Raw genomic sequence first — 23649 nt, 5'->3', positions numbered from 1 at the left:
ATGGCAATTAGACAAATTCAGACATTGTTCCAAACAACTTTAAAACTAATCTGACTCTCAATAACATTATTTTACATACAATATGAAATAAGAAAAAAGCCAAATAATCGAAGTTGCAAATTTCATTATTCTACCTATGTCTTTGAATGATATAGAGTCGCACTGAGATTTTATGAGCACACTAAATTATAAAATCAGCTGCAATTACATTATCTAAAGTCATTTTAGTTCTTGAGCTTTATTTTGGGGAATGTAGAAAAAAATATTTATTTATCAAGTGGATCTTGGAGCTTAGTTATTTTTTTCAGACATTTGTATTGACAGCGAATCATGGTCGGACCATTTAATATATCTAATGTAAAAGCCTAAAGTTTTTTAATCTAACAAATGGTCCACCAATATAACAATAATTCTTGGATACATTTTTTGTACATGTAAAAAATGAAAAATTTCTCCATTTGATGTTATATTCTCCACATGAAAAACAGACACAAAAAATATTTGTCCACTTTTCTGTTTAAATCCTTTTCATTATTTTTGATCCTTACGTTTCCATGCCAACCTAAGAAAAAAAAAAAAAAAAAAAAAAAGATTTTCATGAAATTCAATTGATAAAATCCTGCAATGGGTAACAACGGGTAGGTGACCACAGACACTCCCCCATAACTGAGAATTGTTCTTTTCTCTTAAACAATTATACACATACACATTCAACTTCCCACATGATGTGAAAAAAGGTTATCTATCAGAGCAGGCCACCTTCTATTGCTCCATTGTCAAGTTCTGGTGCACACATGCCTATTCATAGTGGTTAGCATTGGCACTGATGTATGTATTTTTTTATTGTTTTATTTTCTATGGGGCAAAAGGTGGGTGATTTGAATTTTTGTGTTTCTTTTATTTTTTTTTATATTTTTAAAAACTTTTTTTTTCACTTTTTACTCAATTTGTTAGTCCCCTTACGGGACTTGAAGCTGCAATCATCCGAACGCTTGTGCTTTACATAGCAGTGCATAAGCACTGCTATGTATAGCGAAAATAATGATCTCCCCTGAACGCCGGCCACGGCATAATAACAGGCACAAGAGTCTTCAGCAGACCCTTGGCTGTCATAGCAACCCATCGGCACCCCGAAATCACATCACAGGCACACCGATGGGAGAGTGGAAAAATGCGCGCCCTTATTGGTGCGTGTTAAATGCCACTGTCAGAGATTCACAGCAGGATTTAACAGGTGTAACAGCCACAGGCAGAGCTCCACTGCATCCGCGGCTGTTAAAGGCACACGATGGCTGATTAAATCAGTCACCATGTGCAGGGAAAGATGAGGGCTTGGTGTGCGAACCTGCATAAAAGTCAGGGAGCCAGCATATGAAGTAAGTTTATGTCATATATCATGAAAGGGGTTAATAATAACTAGGAAAGATACAGTGAAAAAGAGACATAGTAATATTAAATATCGTCTTACTTATGCAGTAACATCATTTAGTGGAATTCCTGATTCTTCTGGAGATTTGTTTGGAAGCTCAAAGGAATAGCTCTGAAAAGAAAGAATCATCTAATAAACTTCTTTTTATATGAAGTATAATGAATTCATTCCCTTTATTCACCTTGACAAAATCTCTGAATCTATTCTCTGTCAAACCTGAATAAACAGTTTCAAATGGGGCCTGAGTGCCTTTTTAAAAGGAATATTTAAAGCACCACCAAGCGTTTTTTTTATTTCATCGCTGGAGTGGTATCACTAATGTCTGTTACCTGCCTCTAGTGAAATACTCACTAGCCGCCATTTTCTGCTCTTCCCTGCACTACTCTCGTTCCGTTACACTAGCTTGTGACTGCAGCGCCTGACTGACCAGAATCTTTCATTGTAAGCCTATGCGAGCATCGTTCTGGCCTCATTCTGGCTCTTATAGACTTTCATTGAGAAATGACTTCTGATCTTCCCAGCAAACACTGGAGCGATCCGGCAGGTCAGAACTAGCAGATTCGGATGGGAGCGGAGCTGAGAACAGCAGAAGATGGCATACCAGTTAGTATTTTACTGCAGAAAGTGAACATACATTAGTGATACAACTCCATTGGGAAATATGCCAGAGAGGTGCTTTAATATAATCATAATTACTAGATTTCAGTAAATAGTTTGGTATCCCAGGGATTAATTCTGACTGCCATATGGGGTGCTGGGAAGAATTTTTTTCCATTAACAAATGGCAATTGACAACCACCAAGGTGGAAATACATATATGGAAAATTATTTCAGGAGACTGCGCCTGAGGAAATATTTCAATGATACAGAAGATTCAGAACCCACTCAAGGAAGAGGGATCTTGACAACCAAGAAGTGGTCAGACAGGACACCACCTGGACACAACCCTCATTTGGACAAATATATAGATTCCTTCAGACATTTGATAAAATCTATCAACGTACACAGAAACAGGAGACAAGCATGCATCAGTACCCAGGAGAGAAAGGCCATACAATCTTTGAAAACCAACAAAGAAATCATCTTTAAACATGCTGAAAAGGGTGATACAATAGTCATGATGAACACATCAGACTACATAAAGGAAGCAAACAGACAACTGATGGAAACGCGCTGCTACAAAATATTGGAGCCTGACCCTACACAGAACTATTTCAAGGAACTAAACAAGTTGGTATGTTGTCAGCCTGACAAATCCATAAGAGCTGATGACCTGATACCAGAGAGTCCAAGAATAGAGGCATTATACAGGTGCATCTCACAAAATTAGAATATCATCAAAAAGTTAATTTATTTCAGTTCTTCAATACAAAAAGTGAAATTCATATATTATATAGAGTCATTACAAACAGAGTGATCTATTTCAAGTGTTTATTTCTGTTAATGTTGATGATTATGGTTTACAGCCAATGAAAACACAAAAGTCATTATCTCAGTAAAATTGAATAATTAACAAAAAACACTTGCAAAAGCTTCCTAAGCGTTTAAAAAGGTCCCTTAGTCTGTTTCAGTAGGCTCTACAATCTTGGGGAAGACTGCTGACTTGACAGATGTCCAGAAGGCAGTCATTGACACTAAGTAAATGCAAAGTAAATTTTGCATTTCATTTGGAAATCAAGGTCCCAGAGTCTGGAGGAAGAGTGGAGAGGCACACAACCCAAGCTGCTTGAGGTCTAGTGTGACGTTTCCACAATCAGTGATGGTTTGGGGAGCCATGTCATCTGCTGGTGTAGGTCCACTGTGTTTTATCTAGACTAAAGTCAGCGCAGCCGTCTACCAGGAAATTTTAGAGCACTTCATGCTTCCCTCTGCCCACAAGGTTTTTGGAGATGGAACTTTAATTCTCCAGCAGGACTTGGCACCTGTTCACACTGCCAAACGTACCAATACCTGGTTTAAAAACAACAGTATCACTGTGCTTGATTGGCCAGCAAACTCGCCTGACCTTAACCCCATAGAGAATCTAGGGTATTGTCAAGAGGAAGATGAGAGACACCAGACCCAACAATGCAGATGAGCTGAAGGTTGCTATCAAAGCAACCTGGGCTTCCATAACACCTCAGCAGTGCCACAGGCTCATCGCCACCATGCCAAGCCGCATTGATGCAGTAATTGATGCAAAAGGAGCCCCGACCAAGTATTGAGTGCATTTACTGAACATACATTTCAGTAGGCCAACATTTCAGATTTTAAAAACATTTTTCAAGCTGTTGTTATAAAGTATTCTAATTTACTGAGATAATGACTTTTGTGTTTTCATTGGCTGTAAGCCATAATCATCAACATTAACAGAAATAAACACTTGAAATAGATCACTCTGTTTGTAGTGACTGTATATAATATATGAGTTTCACTTTTTGTATTGAAGAACTGAAATAAATTAATTTTTTGACGATATTCTAATTTTGTGAGATGCACCTGTATATGCTTCCCAAAATCTACAAATCTGAAATTCATGAAGACCAGTGTGGGCACCCTTACTGAGCAAGTTTCTGGATGGGTAGAGGGTATTCTTAAACCATTGGTAAAGGATATAATCAGCTACATTCAGGACACAACTGACCTACTGAATAAACTAGTAGCAATAGGTCTTCTACCAGAAAAAACAATCTTGGCCACTATTGATGTGGAATCTTTGTACTCTAATTTCCCACACCAGGGTGGATTAAATGCCTGCAAAGTCTTCATGTTAAATACAGAAATTGATGCTGATTCTGTGGTGAAACTTACAAAATTCATCCTCACCTACAATTACTTTGAATTTGATAACAACATATATCTACAGGAGACTGGTACAGCGATGGGAAGTAAAATGGCTCCACAGTACTCAAATCTTTTCATTGCCAAGCTTGAAAGTGACTTTTTGTCCTCATGTCCCATTGGGCTTCTGGCCTACTACCGTTACATTGACGATATTTTAATCATGTGGATGGAGTCTGAGCAACAGCTAAAGACGTCCAAGAATGCCTTAATCATGAACACTTTAATCAATTTCATCCCACCATCAACCTAACACTCAACTACTCCTGTACTGAAATTAACTTTTTGGACACCATCATTAAGCTACAGAACAATGAAATAGAGACATCCCTGTACCAGAAGCCAATTGACCCTACCAACATACCTAAAAAGAGACAGTTTTCATCCAAAACACATAAAAAACTCTATTGTCTACAGCCAAGCCATCAGATACAATCGGATATGTTCCAACCCTATGGATAGAGACAAACACCTTGGTGGCCTCCGAAAGACCTTTTTGAATCAAGGCTACCATCCAAGAACAATTGAGAAACAGATTACAAGAGCCACCAGAATAACAAGGAATCATCTCTTACATTACAAAACTTAAAAACAAAGCAACCGGGTTCCTCTAGTATTCACCTACAATAATGTGGGGTACTTAATTATATGTACTAAATGTCCAACTGGGGGTCTGTATGTTGGGGAGACAGTGCAAATACTTAAAACAAAGATGAATTCTCATCGCCGCACAATAAAATAAAAAAGAATAGATGTACCTGTTTCTAAACATTTTTGTATCCCTGATCACAGCATCATGGACATGAAATTACTGGTATTAAAAGGTAACTTCAAATCTCAGAGAGACAGGAGAGTCTGGGAACACAAACTAATGACAACCTTTGACACACTCAGTGCAGGAATGAATGTGTTGCATGGATTTGTGTCTTTCTATATCAACTAAGAAATGTGCTCCTCAGACCTTGTGGGGGCTCACAATCAAGGACCAGACTTCAATCACAGGACAATAAAACTTTCACACTCCTTATCAATGAACTGCTCCAATATTTATGGCCACAAATGTTTAAGCCTCTCCCATAATGATAATTCTGCTTCAAGTCACTAGTCTCATCTATTACATTATTTCTGTGTCTTGTTGTGTATAAATTTGTGACTCTTCAGATTTTGAGTTATACCATGCCTGATGAAGAGGCCTGAGTAGTCTCGAAAGCTAGCAATTTGCTACTATCTTTACAGTTAGCCATTAAAAGGTATTAACCACGGAGGACTCTCAAATCTAAATATTTTTCTATCTACTGGCTAACACAGTACGAAGATATATATTTTTCCTGCAACTTACATGAACTTTTTTCTTTCTTAGTATGGTTATCAAAGCGAAGATGATAAATAAGAGGAAAAGTCCCACAAAACATCCAATTATGATACCTACAAGGTAAAATCAAATGGAGAATAAGTAAAAAAATAAAATCCATGCATGTATACACTATGTAGTAATGCTGCCGAGTGGAGTTAATACCAAAAAGTTCTATTTTGGTCTCATCTGACCATATGACCTTCTCCCATGCCTCCTCTGGATCATCCAGATGGTCAATGGTGAACTTCAAACGGGCCCAGAAAAGTGCTGGCGTGAGCAGGGGGACCTTGCATGCCTTGCAGGATTTTAATCCATGACGGCGTAGTGTGTTACTAATGTTAATGTTTGAGACTGTGGACCCAGCTCTCTTCAGGTCATTGACAAGGTCCTCCCATGTAGTTCTGGGCTGATTCCTGACCTTTCTCAGAATAAGCCTTACCCCACGAGGCGAGATCTTGCATTGAGCCCCAGACCAAGGAAGATTGACAGTCATCTTATATTTCTTCTATTTTCTAATAATTGTGCCAACAGTTGTTGCCTTCTTAACAAGCTGCTTGCCTATTGTCATGTTGGCCATTTCATCGTTGTACAGGTCTACAGTTTTGTCCCTGGTGTCCTTAGACAGCTCTTTGGTCTTGGCCATGATGGAGAGGTTGAAGTGTGATTGATTGAGTGTGTGGACAGATGTCTTTTATACAGGTAATGAGTTCAAACAGGTGCAATTAATACAGGTAATGAGTGCAGAGTAGGATGGCTTCTTAAAAAAACTAACAGGTCTATGAGAGCCAGAATTCTTGCTGATTGGTAGGTGATGAAATACTTATTTCATGCAATGAAATGCAATTTAATTATTTAAAAATCATGCAATGTGATTTTCTGGATTTTTTTTTTAGATTTTTTCTCTCACAGTTGAAGTGTACCTACGATAAAAATTACAGACCCCTCCATTCTTTGTAGGTGGGAAAACTTGCAAAATCGGCAGTGTATCAAATACTTATTTTCCCCACTGTATATCTCTGCACTGGAGAATGAGTTAATTCTCAAACTGCATATTTGTTCTACAAGTGTCTGCAACTGTTCCATTTATCTGAATAAGGGTAGGTTCAGAATTCATTCATGTTCAGTATTTCATCCAGAAAAGTGGCAAGATTTCTTCCTCACCTGTCATCCGTATGCCATCAGGTTTTTTTTTACAGCAGCAACTTTTAATCATTTACAAGACAATTTACAGCTTCCAATGATACAGAATTGCAATGTATCCATATGCTATACTGTGGCATCCAATTTTTTTTCTCACACCCATGAGAAAACCAAATGTCATTTGTATTTTCCACCCGGTAAAGACGCCGGAATGGCGTTGAAATGCGTTGTGAATAAAAGACCCTTTTATCATCATCATTGTTGAAAAATCGATTTACTCCTGCAACACACAACATCGAACGGGAGCCAATATTTCCTGGAGGGTTTATCCACAAGCCACGAGGCAGCAGCTGTTTTTTCCTCATGTCTAGTGTTGAGCCACCCCCGTAGTGTTCGAGTTCGGTTCGGTTCGTCGAACACCCGTGTGTTCGCCGAACTGTTCATCGAACTGTTCGTCGAACACCTTCGAACACCGTTAAAACCAATGGCAGGCAAACAAAAACACATAGAAACACATAGAAAACACCTTCAAAAGTGTCCAAAAGCTGACAAACTGCTCTGAAGACACAACTAACACATGGAAAAGTGACAAGTACATATAGTCATGCGAAAAGAAAAGAGGTGGAGGAGTAAAAGGAGGGGGAGACACAGATATAGGCATGTCATGCCCTTCTAAAATCCAAAAAGTGAGAAGCCGACACGTTCAGTCCGCTCCTGCCCGTGCCACCTCCGTGTCGCCGGGTTTGTGCCAGAGCCGCGGTGAACCCTGACGGCCAGCCCCCCTCTCCCAATACTGGTGCCTGTCCGCTGGTGGGTCGAGCGAGCCCCCCTGTGGTGGAGGCAGCTCTAAGCTTTTTAATTTAAATTGTCTCTCTAATTTGAATGAATACACTTTAAATCCATTTACAAGGATCTATTGGAGGGCAAGTCTCATGCCAGCAGCCGCGTAATTCCAGCTCCAGTAGCGTCCACTAAAGCTGCTGCAGTTAAAAAGCTTTTATAAGGATCGAGCTCGGCTGTCCACCGCAAGGCATCCTACTGCCAGTCCCAGCCCCTATGCCTTGGGGTGCCTCCTGATGCTCTTCACTGAGTATCCCGTGGTCCCGAAGCATTTCCTTTGAAAAAATTAAGTGTCAAAACTACAGGTGGTGTAGCTTGCTTAACAGCCGGGATAATCCGCTGACTAGCAGACACTGCTACTAGGCACAAAGTATTTCCTGGGCTAGATGCAGTTAAAAATTTGTAATTAGATACTCTCGTTGGATGCTGAGAAAGCATTCCATAGAGTCTCCTGGCACGCCATATATGATTCTCTTAAAAAGCTTGGGGTAGGGGTCTAGGGGACCCTTTTATAGCCAAAATCACGGCCCTGTATCGCAATATGTCACCTAGGCTGAAGATAAATGGAACTGTAGCACCCTGAGGGCTCGGTTGCTACAGAGGTATTGCACCTCACCCAGAGGTGTGATATCTCACTCTCAGGTAAGGATGGAGTGTGGATCAGGACTCGACACCTGCATGCATTACACCACATTGCCGTGGGGCAGGGCGACCAATATGCCCCTGAGATGGGCATGACAGTCCCTGTCCCTGGCTGGAGTGGGGGGAGGGAACACTGAGGAAGGGGAACCCTGTAGTGCAGGAGCAGGGAGGAAGCAGTTCCTGGGTGCATTGAGAAGGGAGTATAAAAGGTGGGCACCATCTTAGTTCAGTGCAGAGAAGTCTGAGCAGAAGTGGCAGGGAGCAGGGGCTCTGCATGAGCTCTGCTCCGGAGGCGGGCCTAGTAACAGAGGCCCAGGCCTGGAAGAGGGAGAAGGAAGGAAGAGGAGCGGAGAAGGCTCCAGGAACGAGGAATGAAGGGATCCCAGGGGTGCGGATGGGCGAGTCGCCACCGCACGCCCGAATCCACCTGCGTGGAGGGGTCAGGCCAAAGGGGGAGACCGGTCCCCGAAACTAGTGGAGGCAGGAAACGACCCTCAGCTAGAAACCGGAGGCTGTGACATTTTATGTGGCGCAGCCCCTCGCTACACCCGCTAGGAAGGCACCACATAGGGTCAGGGAAACTGGCGCCAAGTTTACCAAGAGGAGGCCCGAGGCAGCCGGACAGAAGGGTTGGTAAGAAAGGCCAGACAAAGGACACACAAAGGGGGTCCTGTGAAGCGCTCCAAAGTTATCTGGGAGTTGTCTGAGCCCCTCACCTGGTGAGCACAGTACGACGTGGGCAGCCGTTACCTGCAGACGTGGTCTGGATAATAAGAACTGTGAGTAAAGGCCCTGGACTGCATCACTGACTCCGTGTCGTTACTGCTGCTGCCCTGCACCATCACCCCCATCCTCCGCATACACTGCCCTGAGGCTATACTCCTCCCGTGGAGAGTTATGCTACGCTCTGCTGCACCCACAACACCAGCCTCAGCGGTCTGCCCTGGAGCGGCGGTTCACTCTGACCGCAATCCACGGGTGGCGTAGTCGGACATTTAAACATCAAAACCACATAAATAGTTCCGCCACTGGTTTGACCGCCCTGAGCCACGGAACCGGGTCGCCGCCACAGAGACTACAACCACCAGCATCCACCAAAAAGGGTCCGGCTCCGGGTGTCCCAAGGCCCAGGGGGCGCGTCAGAACATTTTCATCACCTTTCACAATCACCAATGGGACAAGGCAGGGATGTTCTCTGTCCCCTCTCTTATACATCCTAGTGACGGAGCACCTGTTCTCATCAATTCGTCATAACCCCAATATTAGGTGGATTGAGGTGGGAGGCACCGAGTACAAGTGCTCTCTATTTGCTGATGATGTCCTAGTATATATCACTCAATCACATATATCCATCCATGCTGTTATGGCTGAAAACGATCACTTTGTTACATGGTCAAATTTTAAAATCAATGCAGCGAAGTCTGAGGCCCTCGATGTCTCCCTCCCCAAATCCATATAGGATTCCATCCAGTCCAACTTTCCCTTTGCCTGGCCCTCACAGGGTATCACATACTTAGGAATTCCTATTCATAGAGACCTCTCCCATCTATGTTATCTTAATTTTGGGCCCTTTATTGAACAACTCCATACAGACCACGGTTGGCAAGTTAGAACTGTAAGATTCACTACGTGAACCACTGGTGTTTTGTGGAAAAGCACATGTACACTGTGTTCCAAATTATTATGCAAAAAGTGTTTAGGAGTGATAAGGGAAGAATTTGTTTGTTTGTCAGTTAAACTCATTGATGGTGATGTGTGTCAGGGCTCTTTATATCACTGTAAGCAATTGCAGACACCTGTGCTAATTAGTTTGGCAGGTGTGTCCAATGAAAGGCAAGACTACTTAAGAAGGCTGTCTCACATTATTAAGCAGCCTACATTTTCTGCCAAAATGGGAAAGAAAAAGGATGTGTCGGCTGCTGAGAAGCAACAAATTGTGGAGTGTTTAGGTCAAGGCATGACTACAATCAACATTGTGCGATGATCAGGATGAAGTGTCTTGGCAATCAAGAAGTATGTAGCTGATTCACAGTACACACGTGTGCGTGCTGATAAGGGCAAATTGAGGACTCTTTCCTACAAGCAATTACGTCAGGTTAAAAGAGCAGCGGCAAAAAAGCCTTGTCATAGCAGCAGACAAGTTCTTGAAGCTGCTGGTGCCTCCAACGTCCCCCGAACAACAAGATGCAGGGTCCTTCAGAGGTTTACAGCTGTGCATACGCCATCCTGTCGACCTCCTCTATCCACTTCACACAAGCAGAAACGGCTCCAGTGGGCCAAACATTACATGAAGACTGATTTCAAAACTGTTTTGTTCACGGATGAGTGCCGTGCAGCGCTCGATGGTCCAGATGGATGGAGTGGAGGATGGCTGGTTGATGGACACCCCACGCAAACACGGCTACAGCGCCAACAAGGAGGAGGTGGAGTAATGTTTTGGGCTGGAATCATGGGGAGAGAGATTATCGGCCCCTTTAGGATCCCTGAAGGCGCTAAAGATGAACTCCATAATGTATGTGGATTTTCTCAAACAGCACTTCCTGCCATGGTTCAAGAAGAAGAACCGTGTATTTCACAGCAAGATAATTTTTTTGCATGATAATGCACCATCTCATGCTGCACATAAAACATCTGCATCTCTGGCTGATATGGGCATAAAAGGGGACAAACTTATGGTGTGACCCCCATGCTCCCCTGACCTCTACCCCATTCAGAACCTCTGGAGCATCATCAAAAGGAGTGTCTATGATGGAGGGAGGCAGTTCACATCTAAGCAACAGCTCTGGGAGGGTATTCTGTCCTCATGCAAAACAATTGAAGCAGAAACCATCCAAAACCTGACAAATTCAATGGACGAGAGAGTTCAGAAGCTCCTTTCGAACAAGGGGTCCTATGTGAAAATGTAACATCACCTAGAATAAAGTTTTGAGTTGAAAACTGTTTGATTTCAGTTTCTAATAACCTGCTAATGCTTATAATTTCAAAAATGACAATTTTTTTGTCTTTATTAAAATGAAAAGGTTGATCGAAAAGTTTGGCGGATCTAAGAGTGTGGCAACCCAGTAGTCATGATTACTTCGAATTCTGACAATATGAGGGTCATGTTGCAGGTAGTGCAGCAAGAAGGCACTTATGTGTCTTGCGCATCTCGGAGCCCCAAAATTATTTTCCGGGCTACATGCAGCTAAAAATTATTATTAATTTTAAATCTGGTGGAGCTTAGTATAGATGGCCTAATAGGATCAGTGCTGCACACTGCTACAAAGCCCAAATTATTTTCCAGCCAAGATACAGATAAACATGATTAGTAATTTTAAATCTGGTGGAGCTTATTATAGATGGCCTAATAGAATCAGTGCTGCACACTGCTACAAAGCCCAAATTATTTTCCAGCCAAGATACACATAAACATGATTAGTAATTTGAAAGCTTAAAACGGTTGGTAGGGTGATTTTAACCAATCATCCATCTTTTACTCTCCCCAGGATGACACAGGGGTAGAAAAGTCGTTTCGGATCCATGATTTGTTCATCTTTATGAACGTGAGTCTGTCTACATTATCAGTGGAGAGCCGCGTGCGCTTATCTGTCAGCACACCACCAGCAGCGCTGAACACACGTTCAGACAGAACGCTGGCTGCGGGGCATGACAAGATCTCCAAGGCGTAAGTGGCTAGCTCCGGCCATTTATCCAGATTGGAAGCCCAAAAAGAGCAAGGGTCCAGTGACACAGTCATGGCTTCAATGTTTACTTGGAGATACTCCTGTACCATCGTCTCTAGGCGTTGACTATGTGACAGACTTCTTGTCTCCTGTGGCCTTGCAAAAGATGGGCTAAAAAAGTGGTGAAATGATTCCGCAAAATTGATGTTACCAGCAGATACTGTGGTTCTGTTATGGTTTGAGTGCTGAACACTTGACGGTCCCACGGTTGGCAAGTTGGAACTGTGAGATTCACTACGTGCCCCACTGGTGTTTTGTGGAAAAGCACATGTAAGATTCTGCAACAGTCTCTGCTGATACTCCTGCATGCGTGCATCCCTTTCTATGGCAGGAATAATTTCTGCAAATTTACTTTTGTACCGGGGATCTAACAGTGTGGCAACCCAGTAGTCAGGATTATTTCTAATTCTCCCAATTCGTGGGTCATGTTGCAGGTAGTGCAGCAAGATGGCACTCATGTGTGTTTGTGTGTTGCGCATCCAGGAGCACCAAGTCCCTGTTGTGTTGGTGGCGAGGTAACAATCATTCTTCCTTCCTCTGTCCTCTCCCCCCAACCTCGCACAACAGAAATGTGATCAAGGTCTCCCTCATCTGATGAGTCTTCCATCAGTTCGTCCTCCACTTCTTCCTGGGCTCCTGCACCTTCCTCACTAGTTTGGCTGCTACCATGCGCCCTGGTAAAACCATCTCCCCCACCCTCACATGCCTGCCGCCTTGGTGCTGCCGACCGTCTGGACCTTGCAGATGTTAGCCCTTCCGCATACAACTCCTCCTCCTCTACTTCCTCCACCTCCTCTTGTGCCACCACCTGACTCCGAATTCTGTTTATCATGTGCTCCAGCATGTAAATCACCGGAATAGTCATGCTGATAATGGCATCGTCAGCACTAAACATCTTCGTCGCCATTTCAAAACTGTGCAGAAGGGTGCATAGGTCCCTGATCTGAGACCACTCCTCCAGCGTGATTTGCCCCACGTCTGGATCTCGTTGGCCCAGGCTATACGTCAGAACGTATTGCACCAGGGCTTGTCGGTGCTGCCACAGTCGCTGCAACATGTGCAGAGTTGAATTCCACCGGGTAGGCACATCGCATTTTAGCCGGTGAAGTGGCAGGCCCAACGACTTCTGTAGAGATGTAAGTCGCTGAGCTGCGGGATGCGAACGGCGGAAGTGAGCACACAGCGACCGTGCCCTCTGCAGAAGGCCATCTAGTCTGGGATAGTGGGCTAAAAATTGCTGGACAACCAGGTTCAACACGTGAGCCATACAAGGCACGTGTGTGACATTGCCCCGGCGAAGGGCCGCACCCAGGTTTGCAGCATTGTCGCACACGGCCTTCCCTGGTTTCAGGTCCAGTGGAGACAACCATTCATGAAATTGGTTCTCCAGAGCTGACCACAACTCCTCAGCTGTATGACTCACATTTCCCAGACATTTCAAAGTAAAAACCGCCTGATGACGTTGAGCCCTACTGCCAGCATAGTAAGGAGGTGTGCAGGATCCCTTCTGCGCAGTTAGAAAGCTTGTGGCATGACCAGACAGGCTTTGGGTGCAGGTGGAAGACCGAGAGGAGGTTGAGGAGGCAGAAGCAGTGGAGGAACTTTGACATAAAGAGGATTGACGCACAACTCGTGGGGACGGCAAGACTTGGACAGCAGCCCCTTGTCCTACTGTCACCATAGTTACCCAGTGCCCAGTCAGCGACATGTAACGCCCCTGTCCATGCCTACTCGTCCAAGTGTCTGTGGTGAAATGCACCCTGTCACACACAGAGTTTCTCAAAGAATCGGTGATGTTGTGTGCGACATGCTGGTGGAGCGCAGGCACACCTTTCTTTGAGAAGTAGTGCCGACTGGGCATCTGGTACTGGGGCACTGCAACGGACATAAGGTCTCGAAAATCCTCTGTGTCCACCAGGCGGAAAGGCAGCATTTCTGTAGCCAAGAGCTTGCAGATGGTGAAATTCAACCTCTTAGCTTTCTCATGGCTAGGAGGAAATGGTCTTTTACTTGTCCACATCTGAGGGACCGAGGGCTGGCTATTGTGCTTAGACGAGGTTGATAAGGGTGTCCCCGGCAAACTGCCGGTCTGTGAGGAAGATGCAGGCGGACATGTTAGGTTGCCTTGATCCAAAGGTGGTGCTATCGATGTCGGACAGCGCTCAACACCAGCTGGTGTTACCACCTCCAAAGAAAATGATGACCTGCCAATCACGCTGGCTGTTGCAGGTAAAGAGGTGGCAGGTCTGCGCCCCAAAACAGGTGTGACTGCTGTCCCCCCAGTCACAGAGGATGAAGAGGCCGCGGATGCACAAGATATGGCAGACGGTGGTTGGCCCGGCTGGCTAGGCCGCATTGTAGCACACTGAACTTCCCACTGCAACTTATGCTTCATGTCCATGTGCCGCTTCATGCATGAAGTACTCAAACTATGTATTTTTTGGCCTCTACTTAGCTTTTGCTGACAAATGTTACAGATAACACGAGTTGGGTCATCTTTATCGATCTGAAAAAATGCCCAGGCTATGCAAGGCTTAGCACCCATGCGACCTGAAGAGCCACCACGACTTGTGGTGAGAGGCAGAGTTGTGTTTGAGGATGCAGTTGTTGACGTGCTTCCAGTACTACGTCTCTGTCCAGGAAGGCGCAACCTGACCTCGTCGTCACTAGCATCTTCCTCCACCTCCTCTGCTGACCTCATCTCTTGGCTGACTGTGGGTTGACAGTAAGTGGGATCTCCAACCTCATCATCATCACCCTGTGCGTTATCACACCCGTCGTCCTCAGAGCCAACCTGTTCCTGCCCTGACAAAAAACTAAAGTTGTCGCTCCAATCAGGTATTTGAGTCTCATCATCGTCTTCCTCATTGTCTCCACCAACAGGAGTTACAGTTTGGGAATGAGGGTCTACATTATGGTCAGAACCTTCTGCGTCTGGTCCTGGATCCGACTCATAAAGATTCTGGGCATCAGTGCAGATCATTTCCTCGTCTGGATTCACAGAAGCGCTGGAGTCGACCTCTGATTCCCAGGCTATAGTATGAGTAAACAGCTCTGCAGACTCAACCATCTGTTCTACCTCATACTCAGACGGGCAGCTGGAGATTTGGGAGCTGTGAGGAAGCAAGTGCGATTGGGGTGACACCTTTGAGGACTGGAGTATTTGAGATGTTGAAGTTGATGTGGAGGAGAGCTCACTTAACCCCTTAAGCCCCGCGGGTGGTTTGCACGTTAATGACCGGGCCAATTTTTACAATTCTGACCACTGTCACTTTATGAGGTAATTACTCTCGAACGCTTCAACGGATCCCCCTGATTCTGAGATTGTTTTTTCGTGACATATTGTACTTCATGATTGTGGAAAAATTTCTTCGATATCACTTGCGTTTATTTGTGAAAAAAACGGAAATTTGGCGAAAATTTTGAAAATTTTGCAATTTTCAAAATTTGAATTTTTAAGCCCTGAAATCAGAGCGATATGTCACACAAAAGAGTTAATAAATAACATTTCCCACATGTCTACTTTACATCAGCACAATTTTGGAACCAAAATTTTTTTTTGTTAGGGAGCTATAAGGGTTAAAAGTTGACCAGCGATTTCTCATTTTTCCAACAAAATTTACAAAACCATTTTTTTAGGGACCACATCACATTTGAAGTCACTTTGAGAGGTCTTTATGACAGAAAATACCCAAAAGTGACACCATTCTAAAAACTGCACCCCTCAAGGTGCTCAAAACCACATTCAAGAACTTTATTAACCCTTCAGGTGCTTCACAGGAATTTTTTGAATGTGGAAGAAAAAAATGAACATTTAACTTTTTTCACAAAAATGTTAATTTAGACCCAATTTTTTTTATTTTCACAGGGGTAACAAGAAAAAATGGACCCCAAAATTTGTTGTGCAATTTCCCCTGGGCACGCAGATACCCAATATTTGGGGAAAAAATACTGTTTGGGCGCACGGCAGGGCTCGGAAGGGAAGGAGCGCTATTTGACTTTTTGATTGTAAAATTTGCTTGAATAATTAGCGGACGCCATGTTGTGTTTGGAGAGCCCATGTGTGCCCAAACTTTGGAGCTCCCCCACAAGTGACCCCATTTTGGAAACTAGACCCCCCAAGGCACCTTTCTAGATGCATAGTGAGCACTTGGAACCCCCAGGTGCTTCACAAATTGATTCGTAACAATGAAAAAGTGAAAAAAAAAAACACTTTTTCATTTTTATGAATCAATTTGTGAAGCACCTGAGTGTTCCAAGTGCTCACTATGCATCTAGATAGGTGCCTTGGGGGGTCTAGTTTCCAAAATGGGGTCACTTGTGGGGGAGCTCCAATGTTTGGGCACACAGCGGCTCTCCAAACGCAACATGGTGTCGCTAACAATTTGAGCCGATTTTCCGTTAAATTTGTTAGAGGACACCATGTTGCATTTAGAGAGTCCCTGTGTGCCCAAACATTGGAGCTCCCCCACAAGTGACCCCATTTTGGAAACTAGACCCCCCAAGGCACCTATCTAGATGCATAGTGAGCACTTGGAACCCCCAGGTGCTTCACAAATTGATTCGTAACAATGAAAAAGTGAAAAAAAAAACACTTTTTCATTTGTATGAATCAATTTGTGAAGCACCTGAGGGTTCCAAGTGCTCACTATGCATCTAGATAGGTGCCTTGGGTGGTCTAGTTTCCAAAATGGGGTCACTTGTGGGGGAGCTCCAATATTTGGGCACACAGCGGCTCTCTAAATGCAACATGGTGTCCGCTAACAAATTTAACGCAAAATTGGCTCAAATTGTTAGCGACACCATGTTGCGTTTGGAGAGCTGCTGTGTGCCCAAACATTGGAGCTCCCCCACAAGTGACCCCATTTTGGAAACTAGACCCCCCAAGGCACCTATCTAGATGCATAGTGAGCACTTGGAACCCCCAGGTGCTTCACAAATTGATTCGTAACAATGAAAAAGTGAAAAAAAAAAACACTTTTTCATTTTTATGAATCAATTTGTGAAGCACCTGAGTGTTCCAAGTGCTCACTATGCATCTAGATAGGTGCCTTGGGGGGTCTAGTTTCCAAAATGGGGTCACTTGTGGGGGAGCTCCAATGTTTGGGCACACAGCGGCTCTCCAAACGCAACATGGTGTCGCTAACAATTTGAGCCGATTTTCCGTTAAATTTGTTAGAGGACACCATGTTGCATTTAGAGAGTCCCTGTGTGCCCAAACATTGGAGCTCCCCCACAAGTGACCCCATTTTGGAAACTAGACCCCCCAAGGCACCTATCTAGATGCATAGTGAGCACTTGGAACCCCCAGGTGCTTCACAAATTGATTCGTAACAATGAAAAAGTGAAAAAAAAAACACTTTTTCATTTGTATGAATCAATTTGTGAAGCACCTGAGGGTTCCAAGTGCTCACTATGCATCTAGATAGGTGCCTTGGGTGGTCTAGTTTCCAAAATGGGGTCACTTGTGGGGGAGCTCCAATATTTGGGCACACAGCGGCTCTCTAAATGCAACATGGTGTCCGCTAACAAATTTAACGCAAAATTGGCTCAAATTGTTAGCGACACCATGTTGCGTTTGGAGAGCTGCTGTGTGCCCAAACATTGGAGCTCCCCCACAAGTGACCCCATTTTGGAAACTAGACCCCCCAAGGCACCTATCTAGATGCATAGTGAGCACTTGGAACCCCCAGGTGCTTCACAAATTGATTCGTAACAATGAAAAAGTGAAAAAAAAAACACTTTTTCATTTTTATGAATCAATTTGTGAAGCACCTGGGGGTTCCAAGTGCTCACTATGCATCTAGATAGGTGCCTTGGGGGGTCTAGTTTCCAAAATGGGGTCACTTGTGGGAGAGCTCCAATGTTTGGGCACACAGGGACTCTCTAAATGCAACATGGTATCCGCTAACAAATTGAATGGAAAATCGGCTCAAATTGTTAGCGGACACCACATTGCGTTTGGAGAGCTTCTCTGTGCCCAAACTTTGGAGCTCCCCCACAAGTGACCCCATTTTGGAAACTAGACCCCCCAAGGCACCTTTCTAGATGCATAGTGAGCACTTGGAACCCCCAGGTGCTTCACAAATTGATTCGTAATAATGAAAAAGTGAAAAAAAAAACACTTTTTCATTTTTACGAATTAATTTGTGAAGCACCTGGGGTTCCAAGTGCTCACTATGCATCTAGATAGGTGCCTTGGGGGGTCTAGTTTCCAAAATGGGGTCACTTGTGGGGGAGCTCCAATGTTTGGGCACACAGGGACTCTCTAAATGCAACATGGTATCCGCTAACAAATTGAATGGAAAATCGGCTCAAATTGTTAGCGGACGCCACATTGCGTTTGGAGAGCCCCTCTGTGCCCAAACTTTGGAGCTCCCCCACAAGTGACCCCATTTTGGAAACTAGACCCCCCAAGGCACCTTTCTAGATGCATAGTGAGCACTTGGAACCCCCAGGTGCTTCACAAATTGATTCGTAATAATGAAAAAGTGAAAAAAAAAACACTTTTTCATTTTTACGAATTAATTTGTGAAGCACCTGGGGTTCCAAGTGCTCACTATGCATCTAGATAGGTGCCTTGGGGGGTCTAGTTTCCAAAATGGGGTCACTTGTGGGGGAGCTCCAATGTTTGGGCACACAGGGACTCTCTAAATGCAACATGGTATCCGCTAACAAATTGAATGGAAAATCGGCTCAAATTGTTAGCGGACGCCACATTGCGTTTGGAGAGCCCCTCTGTGCCCAAACTTTGGAGCTCCCCCACAAGTGACCCCATTTTGGAAACTAGACCCCCCAAGGCACCTTTCTAGATGCATAGTGAGCACTTGGAACCCCCAGGTGCTTCACAAATTGATTCGTAATAATGAAAAAGTGAAAAAAAAAACACTTTTTCATTTTTACGAATTAATTTGTGAAGCACCTAGGGGTTCCAAGTGCTCACTATGCATCTAGATAGGTGCCTTGGGGGGTCTAGTTTCCAAAATGGGGTCACTTGTGGAGGAGCTCCAATGTTTGGGCACACAGGGACTCTCCAAATGCAACATGATATCCGCTAACAATTTGAGCCGACAATTTGTTAGCGGATATCATGTTGCATTTGGAGAGTCCCTGTGTGCCCAAACATTGGAGCTCCCCCACAAGTGACCCCATTTTGGAAACTAGACCCCCCAAGGCACCTATCTAGATTCATAGTGAGCACTTGGAACCCCAGGTGCTTCACAAATTGATTCATAAAAATGAAAAAGTGTTTTTTTTTTCACTTTTTCATTTTTACGAATCAATTTGTGAAGCACCTGGGGGTTCCAAGTGCTCACTATGCATCTAGAAAGGTGCCTTGGGGGGTCTAGTTTCCAAAATGGGGTCACTTGTGGGGGAGCTCCAATGTTTGGACACACAGGGGCTCTCCAAACGCAACATGGCGTCCGCTAACAATTTGAGCCGATTTTCCATTCAATTTGTTAGCGGACACCATGTCGCGTTTGGAGAGCCCGTGATGTGCCTAAACAGTGGAGCTCCCCCACAAGTGTCCCCATTTTGGAAACTATACCCCTCAAAGATTTTATTAAGGTGTATAGTGAACATTTTGAACCCAGAGGTACGGCACATTATTTGTTTACATTAGGTCATCATATTGAATAAGTTTTCATTATTCTTGAGCGCAAGTGCTCGCTACTTGAGTTTGCATCGGGTACTCAGGTATGCACCATGTACAGCGTGTGCTCGAGTGACATGCTCGAGTCCCTGCTCCGCATGTTTCACGGTTATTAGACACCCAAAAAAAAACATGCGGGGATCGCTCGTGCATGGCAGGCAATCCCCGTAAAGTTTTTTGGCCGCGAAGCATATGGGGCAGAGACTCGAGCATGTCACTCAAATACCCACGATACTAAATGCATACCAGAGCACCCGATGCAAACTCAAGTAGCGAGCACTTGCTCTCAACACTAGTCGCCATATCGTCATCTTTTTTTCTTACTTTTGAAAAAAATCCCAACCCCAGCCCTAACCCTAGCACAACCCTAGCCCCAGCACAACCCTAGCCCCAGCACAACCCTAGCCCCAGCACAACCCTAGCCCCAGCACAACCCTAGCCCCAAACCCAGCCCTAACCCTAGCCCAATCCTAACTCAAGAGTTTATTTTTGACGCCGTTCCTTGTGCGGTATAAGTGATTAGACGACTTTATTCTTCGGGTCGGTGTGATTACAGCAATGCCAGAATCATATGGGGTTTTTATGACTGACAGCTGTCACACACTAAAAGATGCATTTTTTGTAAAATCTAGTTTTTGCATCGCCATATTTTGAGAGCTATAATTTTTCCAAATTTTGGCAGACAGTCATGTGACGGCTCGTTTTTTGCGGGATGACTTGACGTTGTTATTGGTGCCATTTTCAGGCACGTGACATTTTTTGATCGCTTTCTATTCCGATTTTTGGGAGGCAGAATAAACAAAAACCAACAATTCAGGAATTGTTTTTTTTTTTTTTTTTTTATTCTGTTCCGCGTGTGGTAAAATTGATGAGGCAGCTTTACTCTTCGGGTCAGTACGTTTACAGCGGTACCACATTTGTATAATTTTTCTATGTTTTGGCGCTTATACACAATAAAAGCTATTTTATAGAAAAAAATATTTTTTAGTATCGCTTTATTCTGAGAGCTATAACTTTTTTATTTTTCGGCTGATGGAGCTATATTGCAGCTTGTTTTTTGCGGGACGAGATGACGTTTTCAGCGGTATCATTTTTATTTATATGCGTCTTTTTGATCGCGTGTTATTCCACTTTTTGTTTGGCGGTATGGTGATAAAGCATTGTTTTTTGCTTGGTTTTTTTTTTTTTTTTTTTACCGTGTTCACTGAAGGGATTAACTAGTGGGACAGTTTTATAGGTCAGGTTGTTCCGGACGCGGCGATACCAAATATGTGTACTTTTATTGTTTTTTTTTTATTTTTTTTATAATAATATTTATTGATGGGTACATTATATTTTTATTTTTGGTGTATTATTTTTTTTATTTTTTTATAAAATTTTTGCACATTTTTTTTTTTTTTTTTTTCCACTTTCACACAGTTTATACACTTTATTACTTTGTCCCACTCTGGGACTTTCACTTTTTTTTTTCTGATCGCCTGCATGGCACAGGAATGGAGCACCATCCCTATGCCATGAAGGCTGTCAGAAGTGCACAGTGTGAAGATTGCTTGGAGATGCACTGCGCATGTCCAAGCAATCTTCCTGCTCTCTGGTGACCCGGATGTTGTCATGACGACATCGGGTCGTCATGGCAACACCCGGGAAGCCTTTGCAGACTGCGCTGGAAGCCGGAAGAGGAGGTGAGTATCGGCGATCACCTCCCCTTGCCCCCGCAATGCCGCGATCGACTTCGATCGACTTCGATCGCAGCATCGCGAGGGTTAATGTGCTGGGAGCGGTGCAGGACCGCTCCCTGCACATAGTACCGGGTGTCAGCTGTGACAATCAGCTGACACCCGGCGGCGATCGCGCCCGCACAGCCTGTGTGCGCGCGCGATCGCCATGACGTACTAATACGGGTCTGGCTCTTAAGTCCCAGGGCACAGACGCGTATTAGTACGTCAGATGTTATTAAGGGGTTAAAGGAGCACTTGATATCCGTTGAAGCACCTGCTGTTTTTGTGCCTCATCTGGAATTTGTAGCGATTGGCGTGGCCGTAAGAAAGGGATCTTATCACATTGTCCGCTAAAAGAAGAAGACATTTTAGTTTGGCTGGAAGATGGTCTTTCTTCTGCAGGTATTACTGTTGCTTTAACACCTACCCCACGGACACAACCTTTTTTCCCCTTCCCAACACGCCTATTCCCCTTTCCACCAGCAGCAGGCCTTTTTCCACTCATTTTGGTGGTTAACTAATTCACAACTCTGGAGTTGTTTGCACAAAAAAACAATGGATGGGAACCGAGCAGAGCTGAGTGGCCAAACTGTGGTATTAGGCCAAAACTATTGGCTGGGTTAGATGCAGAAAAAAATTATATTCAATTTGCAACCTGATGGAGGTCAGTATAGATGGACTAATAGAACAAGTCCCACACACAGCTAGAAGCCCAAATATTTTTTCAGAGCTAGATGCAGAAAAAAATTATATTCAGTTTGCAACCTGATGGAGGTCAGTATAGATGGACTAATAGAGAAAGTCCCACACACTGCTAGAAGGCCAAATATTTTTTCAGAGATAGATGCAGAAAAAAATTATATTCAGTTTGCAACCTGATGGAGGTCAGTATAGATGGACTAATAGAGAAAGTCCCACACACTGCTAGAAGGCCAAATATTTTTTCAGAGCTAGATGCAGAAAAAAATTATATTCAGTTTGCAATCTGATGGAGGTCTGTATAGATGGATTAATAGAACAAGTCCCACACACAGCTAGAAGCCCAATATTTATTCAGAGGTAGATGCAGAAAAAAATATATATTCAGTTTGCAACCTGATGGAGGTCTGTATAGATGGATTAATAGAACAAGTCCCACACACAGCTAGAAGCCCAATATTTTTTCAGAGGTAGATGCAGAAAAAAATATATTCAGTTTGCAACCTGATGGAGGTCAGTATAGATGGACTAATACAACAAGTCCCACACACAGCTAGAAGCCCAATATTTTTTCAGAGCTAGATGCAGAAAAAAATTATATTCAATTTGCAACCTGATGGAGGTCAGTATAGATGGAGTAATAGAACAAGTCCCACACACAGCTAGAAGCCCAAATATTTTTTCAGAGCTAGATGCAGATAAAAATTATTTTTAATTTGCAACCTGATGGAGGTCAGTATAGATGGACTAATAGAGAAAGTCCCACACACTGCTAGAAGGCCAAATATTTTTTCAGGGCTAGATGCAGATAAAAATTATATTCAGTTTGCAACCTGATGGAGGTCAGTATAGATGGACTAATAGAGAAAGTCCCACACACTGCTAGAAGGCCAAATATTTTTTCAGAGCTAGATGCAGAAAAAAATTATACTCAGTTTGCAACCTGATGGAGGTCAGTATAGATGGACTAATAGAGAAAGTCCCACACACTGCTAGAAGGCCAAATATTTTTTCAGAGCTAGATGCAGAAAAAAATTATATTCAGTTTGCAACCTGATGGAGGTCTGTATAGATGGATTAATAGAACAAGTCCCACACACAGCTAGAAGCCCAATATTTTTTCAGAGGTAGATGCAGAAAAAAATATATTCAGTTTGCAACCTGGTGGAGGTCAGTATAGATGGACTAATACAACAAGTCCCACACACAGCTAGAAGCCCAATATTTTTTCAGAGCTAGATGCAGAAAAAAATTATATTCAATTTGCAACCTGATGGAGGTCAGTATAGATGGAGTAATAGAACAAGTCCCACACACAGCTAGAAGCCCAAATATTTTTTCAGAGCTAGATGCAGATAAAAATTATTTTTAATTTGCAACCTGATGGAGGTCAGTATAGATGGACTAATAGAGAAAGTCCCACACACTGCTAGAAGGCCAAATATTTTTTCAGAGCTAGATGCAGAAAAAAATTATATTCAGTTTGCAACCTGATGGAGGTCTGTATAGATGGATTAATAGAACAAGTCCCACACACAGCTAGAAGCCCAATATTTTTTCAGAGGTAGATGCAGAAAAAAATATATTCAGTTTGCAACCTGATGGAGGTCAGTATAGATGGACTAATACAA

At 43.5% G+C, this 23649-nt stretch overlaps 1 protein-coding gene across 34 annotated transcripts in view; it reads right to left on the bottom strand.

Moving 5' to 3' along the window:
* Positions 1-222: 222 nt before the first annotated feature.
* Positions 223-23649, bottom strand: part of LOC141155441 (uncharacterized) — a 352337-nt gene continuing 328910 nt past the window's right edge. For 32 of the 34 annotated variants that reach the window (XM_073642309.1, XM_073642338.1, XM_073642346.1 and 29 more), the window contains 3 exons: positions 5589-5674; positions 1469-1540; positions 223-562 (listed from right to left, as the gene is read on the bottom strand). In XM_073642309.1, the coding sequence (XP_073498410.1) occupies positions 1469-1540; positions 5589-5674 (158 nt within the window). In that variant the 3' untranslated portion in view covers positions 223-562. The remainder of the gene's footprint in view (positions 563-1468; positions 1541-5588; positions 5675-23649) is intronic. The other 2 variants (XR_012247541.1, XR_012247565.1) reach the window with 1 other exon arrangement.

The sequence above is a fragment of the Phyllobates terribilis genome, unplaced genomic scaffold, assembly GCF_046119375.1.
Source record: "Phyllobates terribilis strain yellow unplaced genomic scaffold, ASM4611937v1 Scaffold_1__5_contigs__length_1240528914, whole genome shotgun sequence".
NCBI lineage: Eukaryota > Metazoa > Chordata > Amphibia > Anura > Dendrobatidae > Phyllobates > Phyllobates terribilis.
Note: the sequence above shows the minus strand (reverse complement) of the source record. Positions and strands in the feature narration are given on the sequence as shown.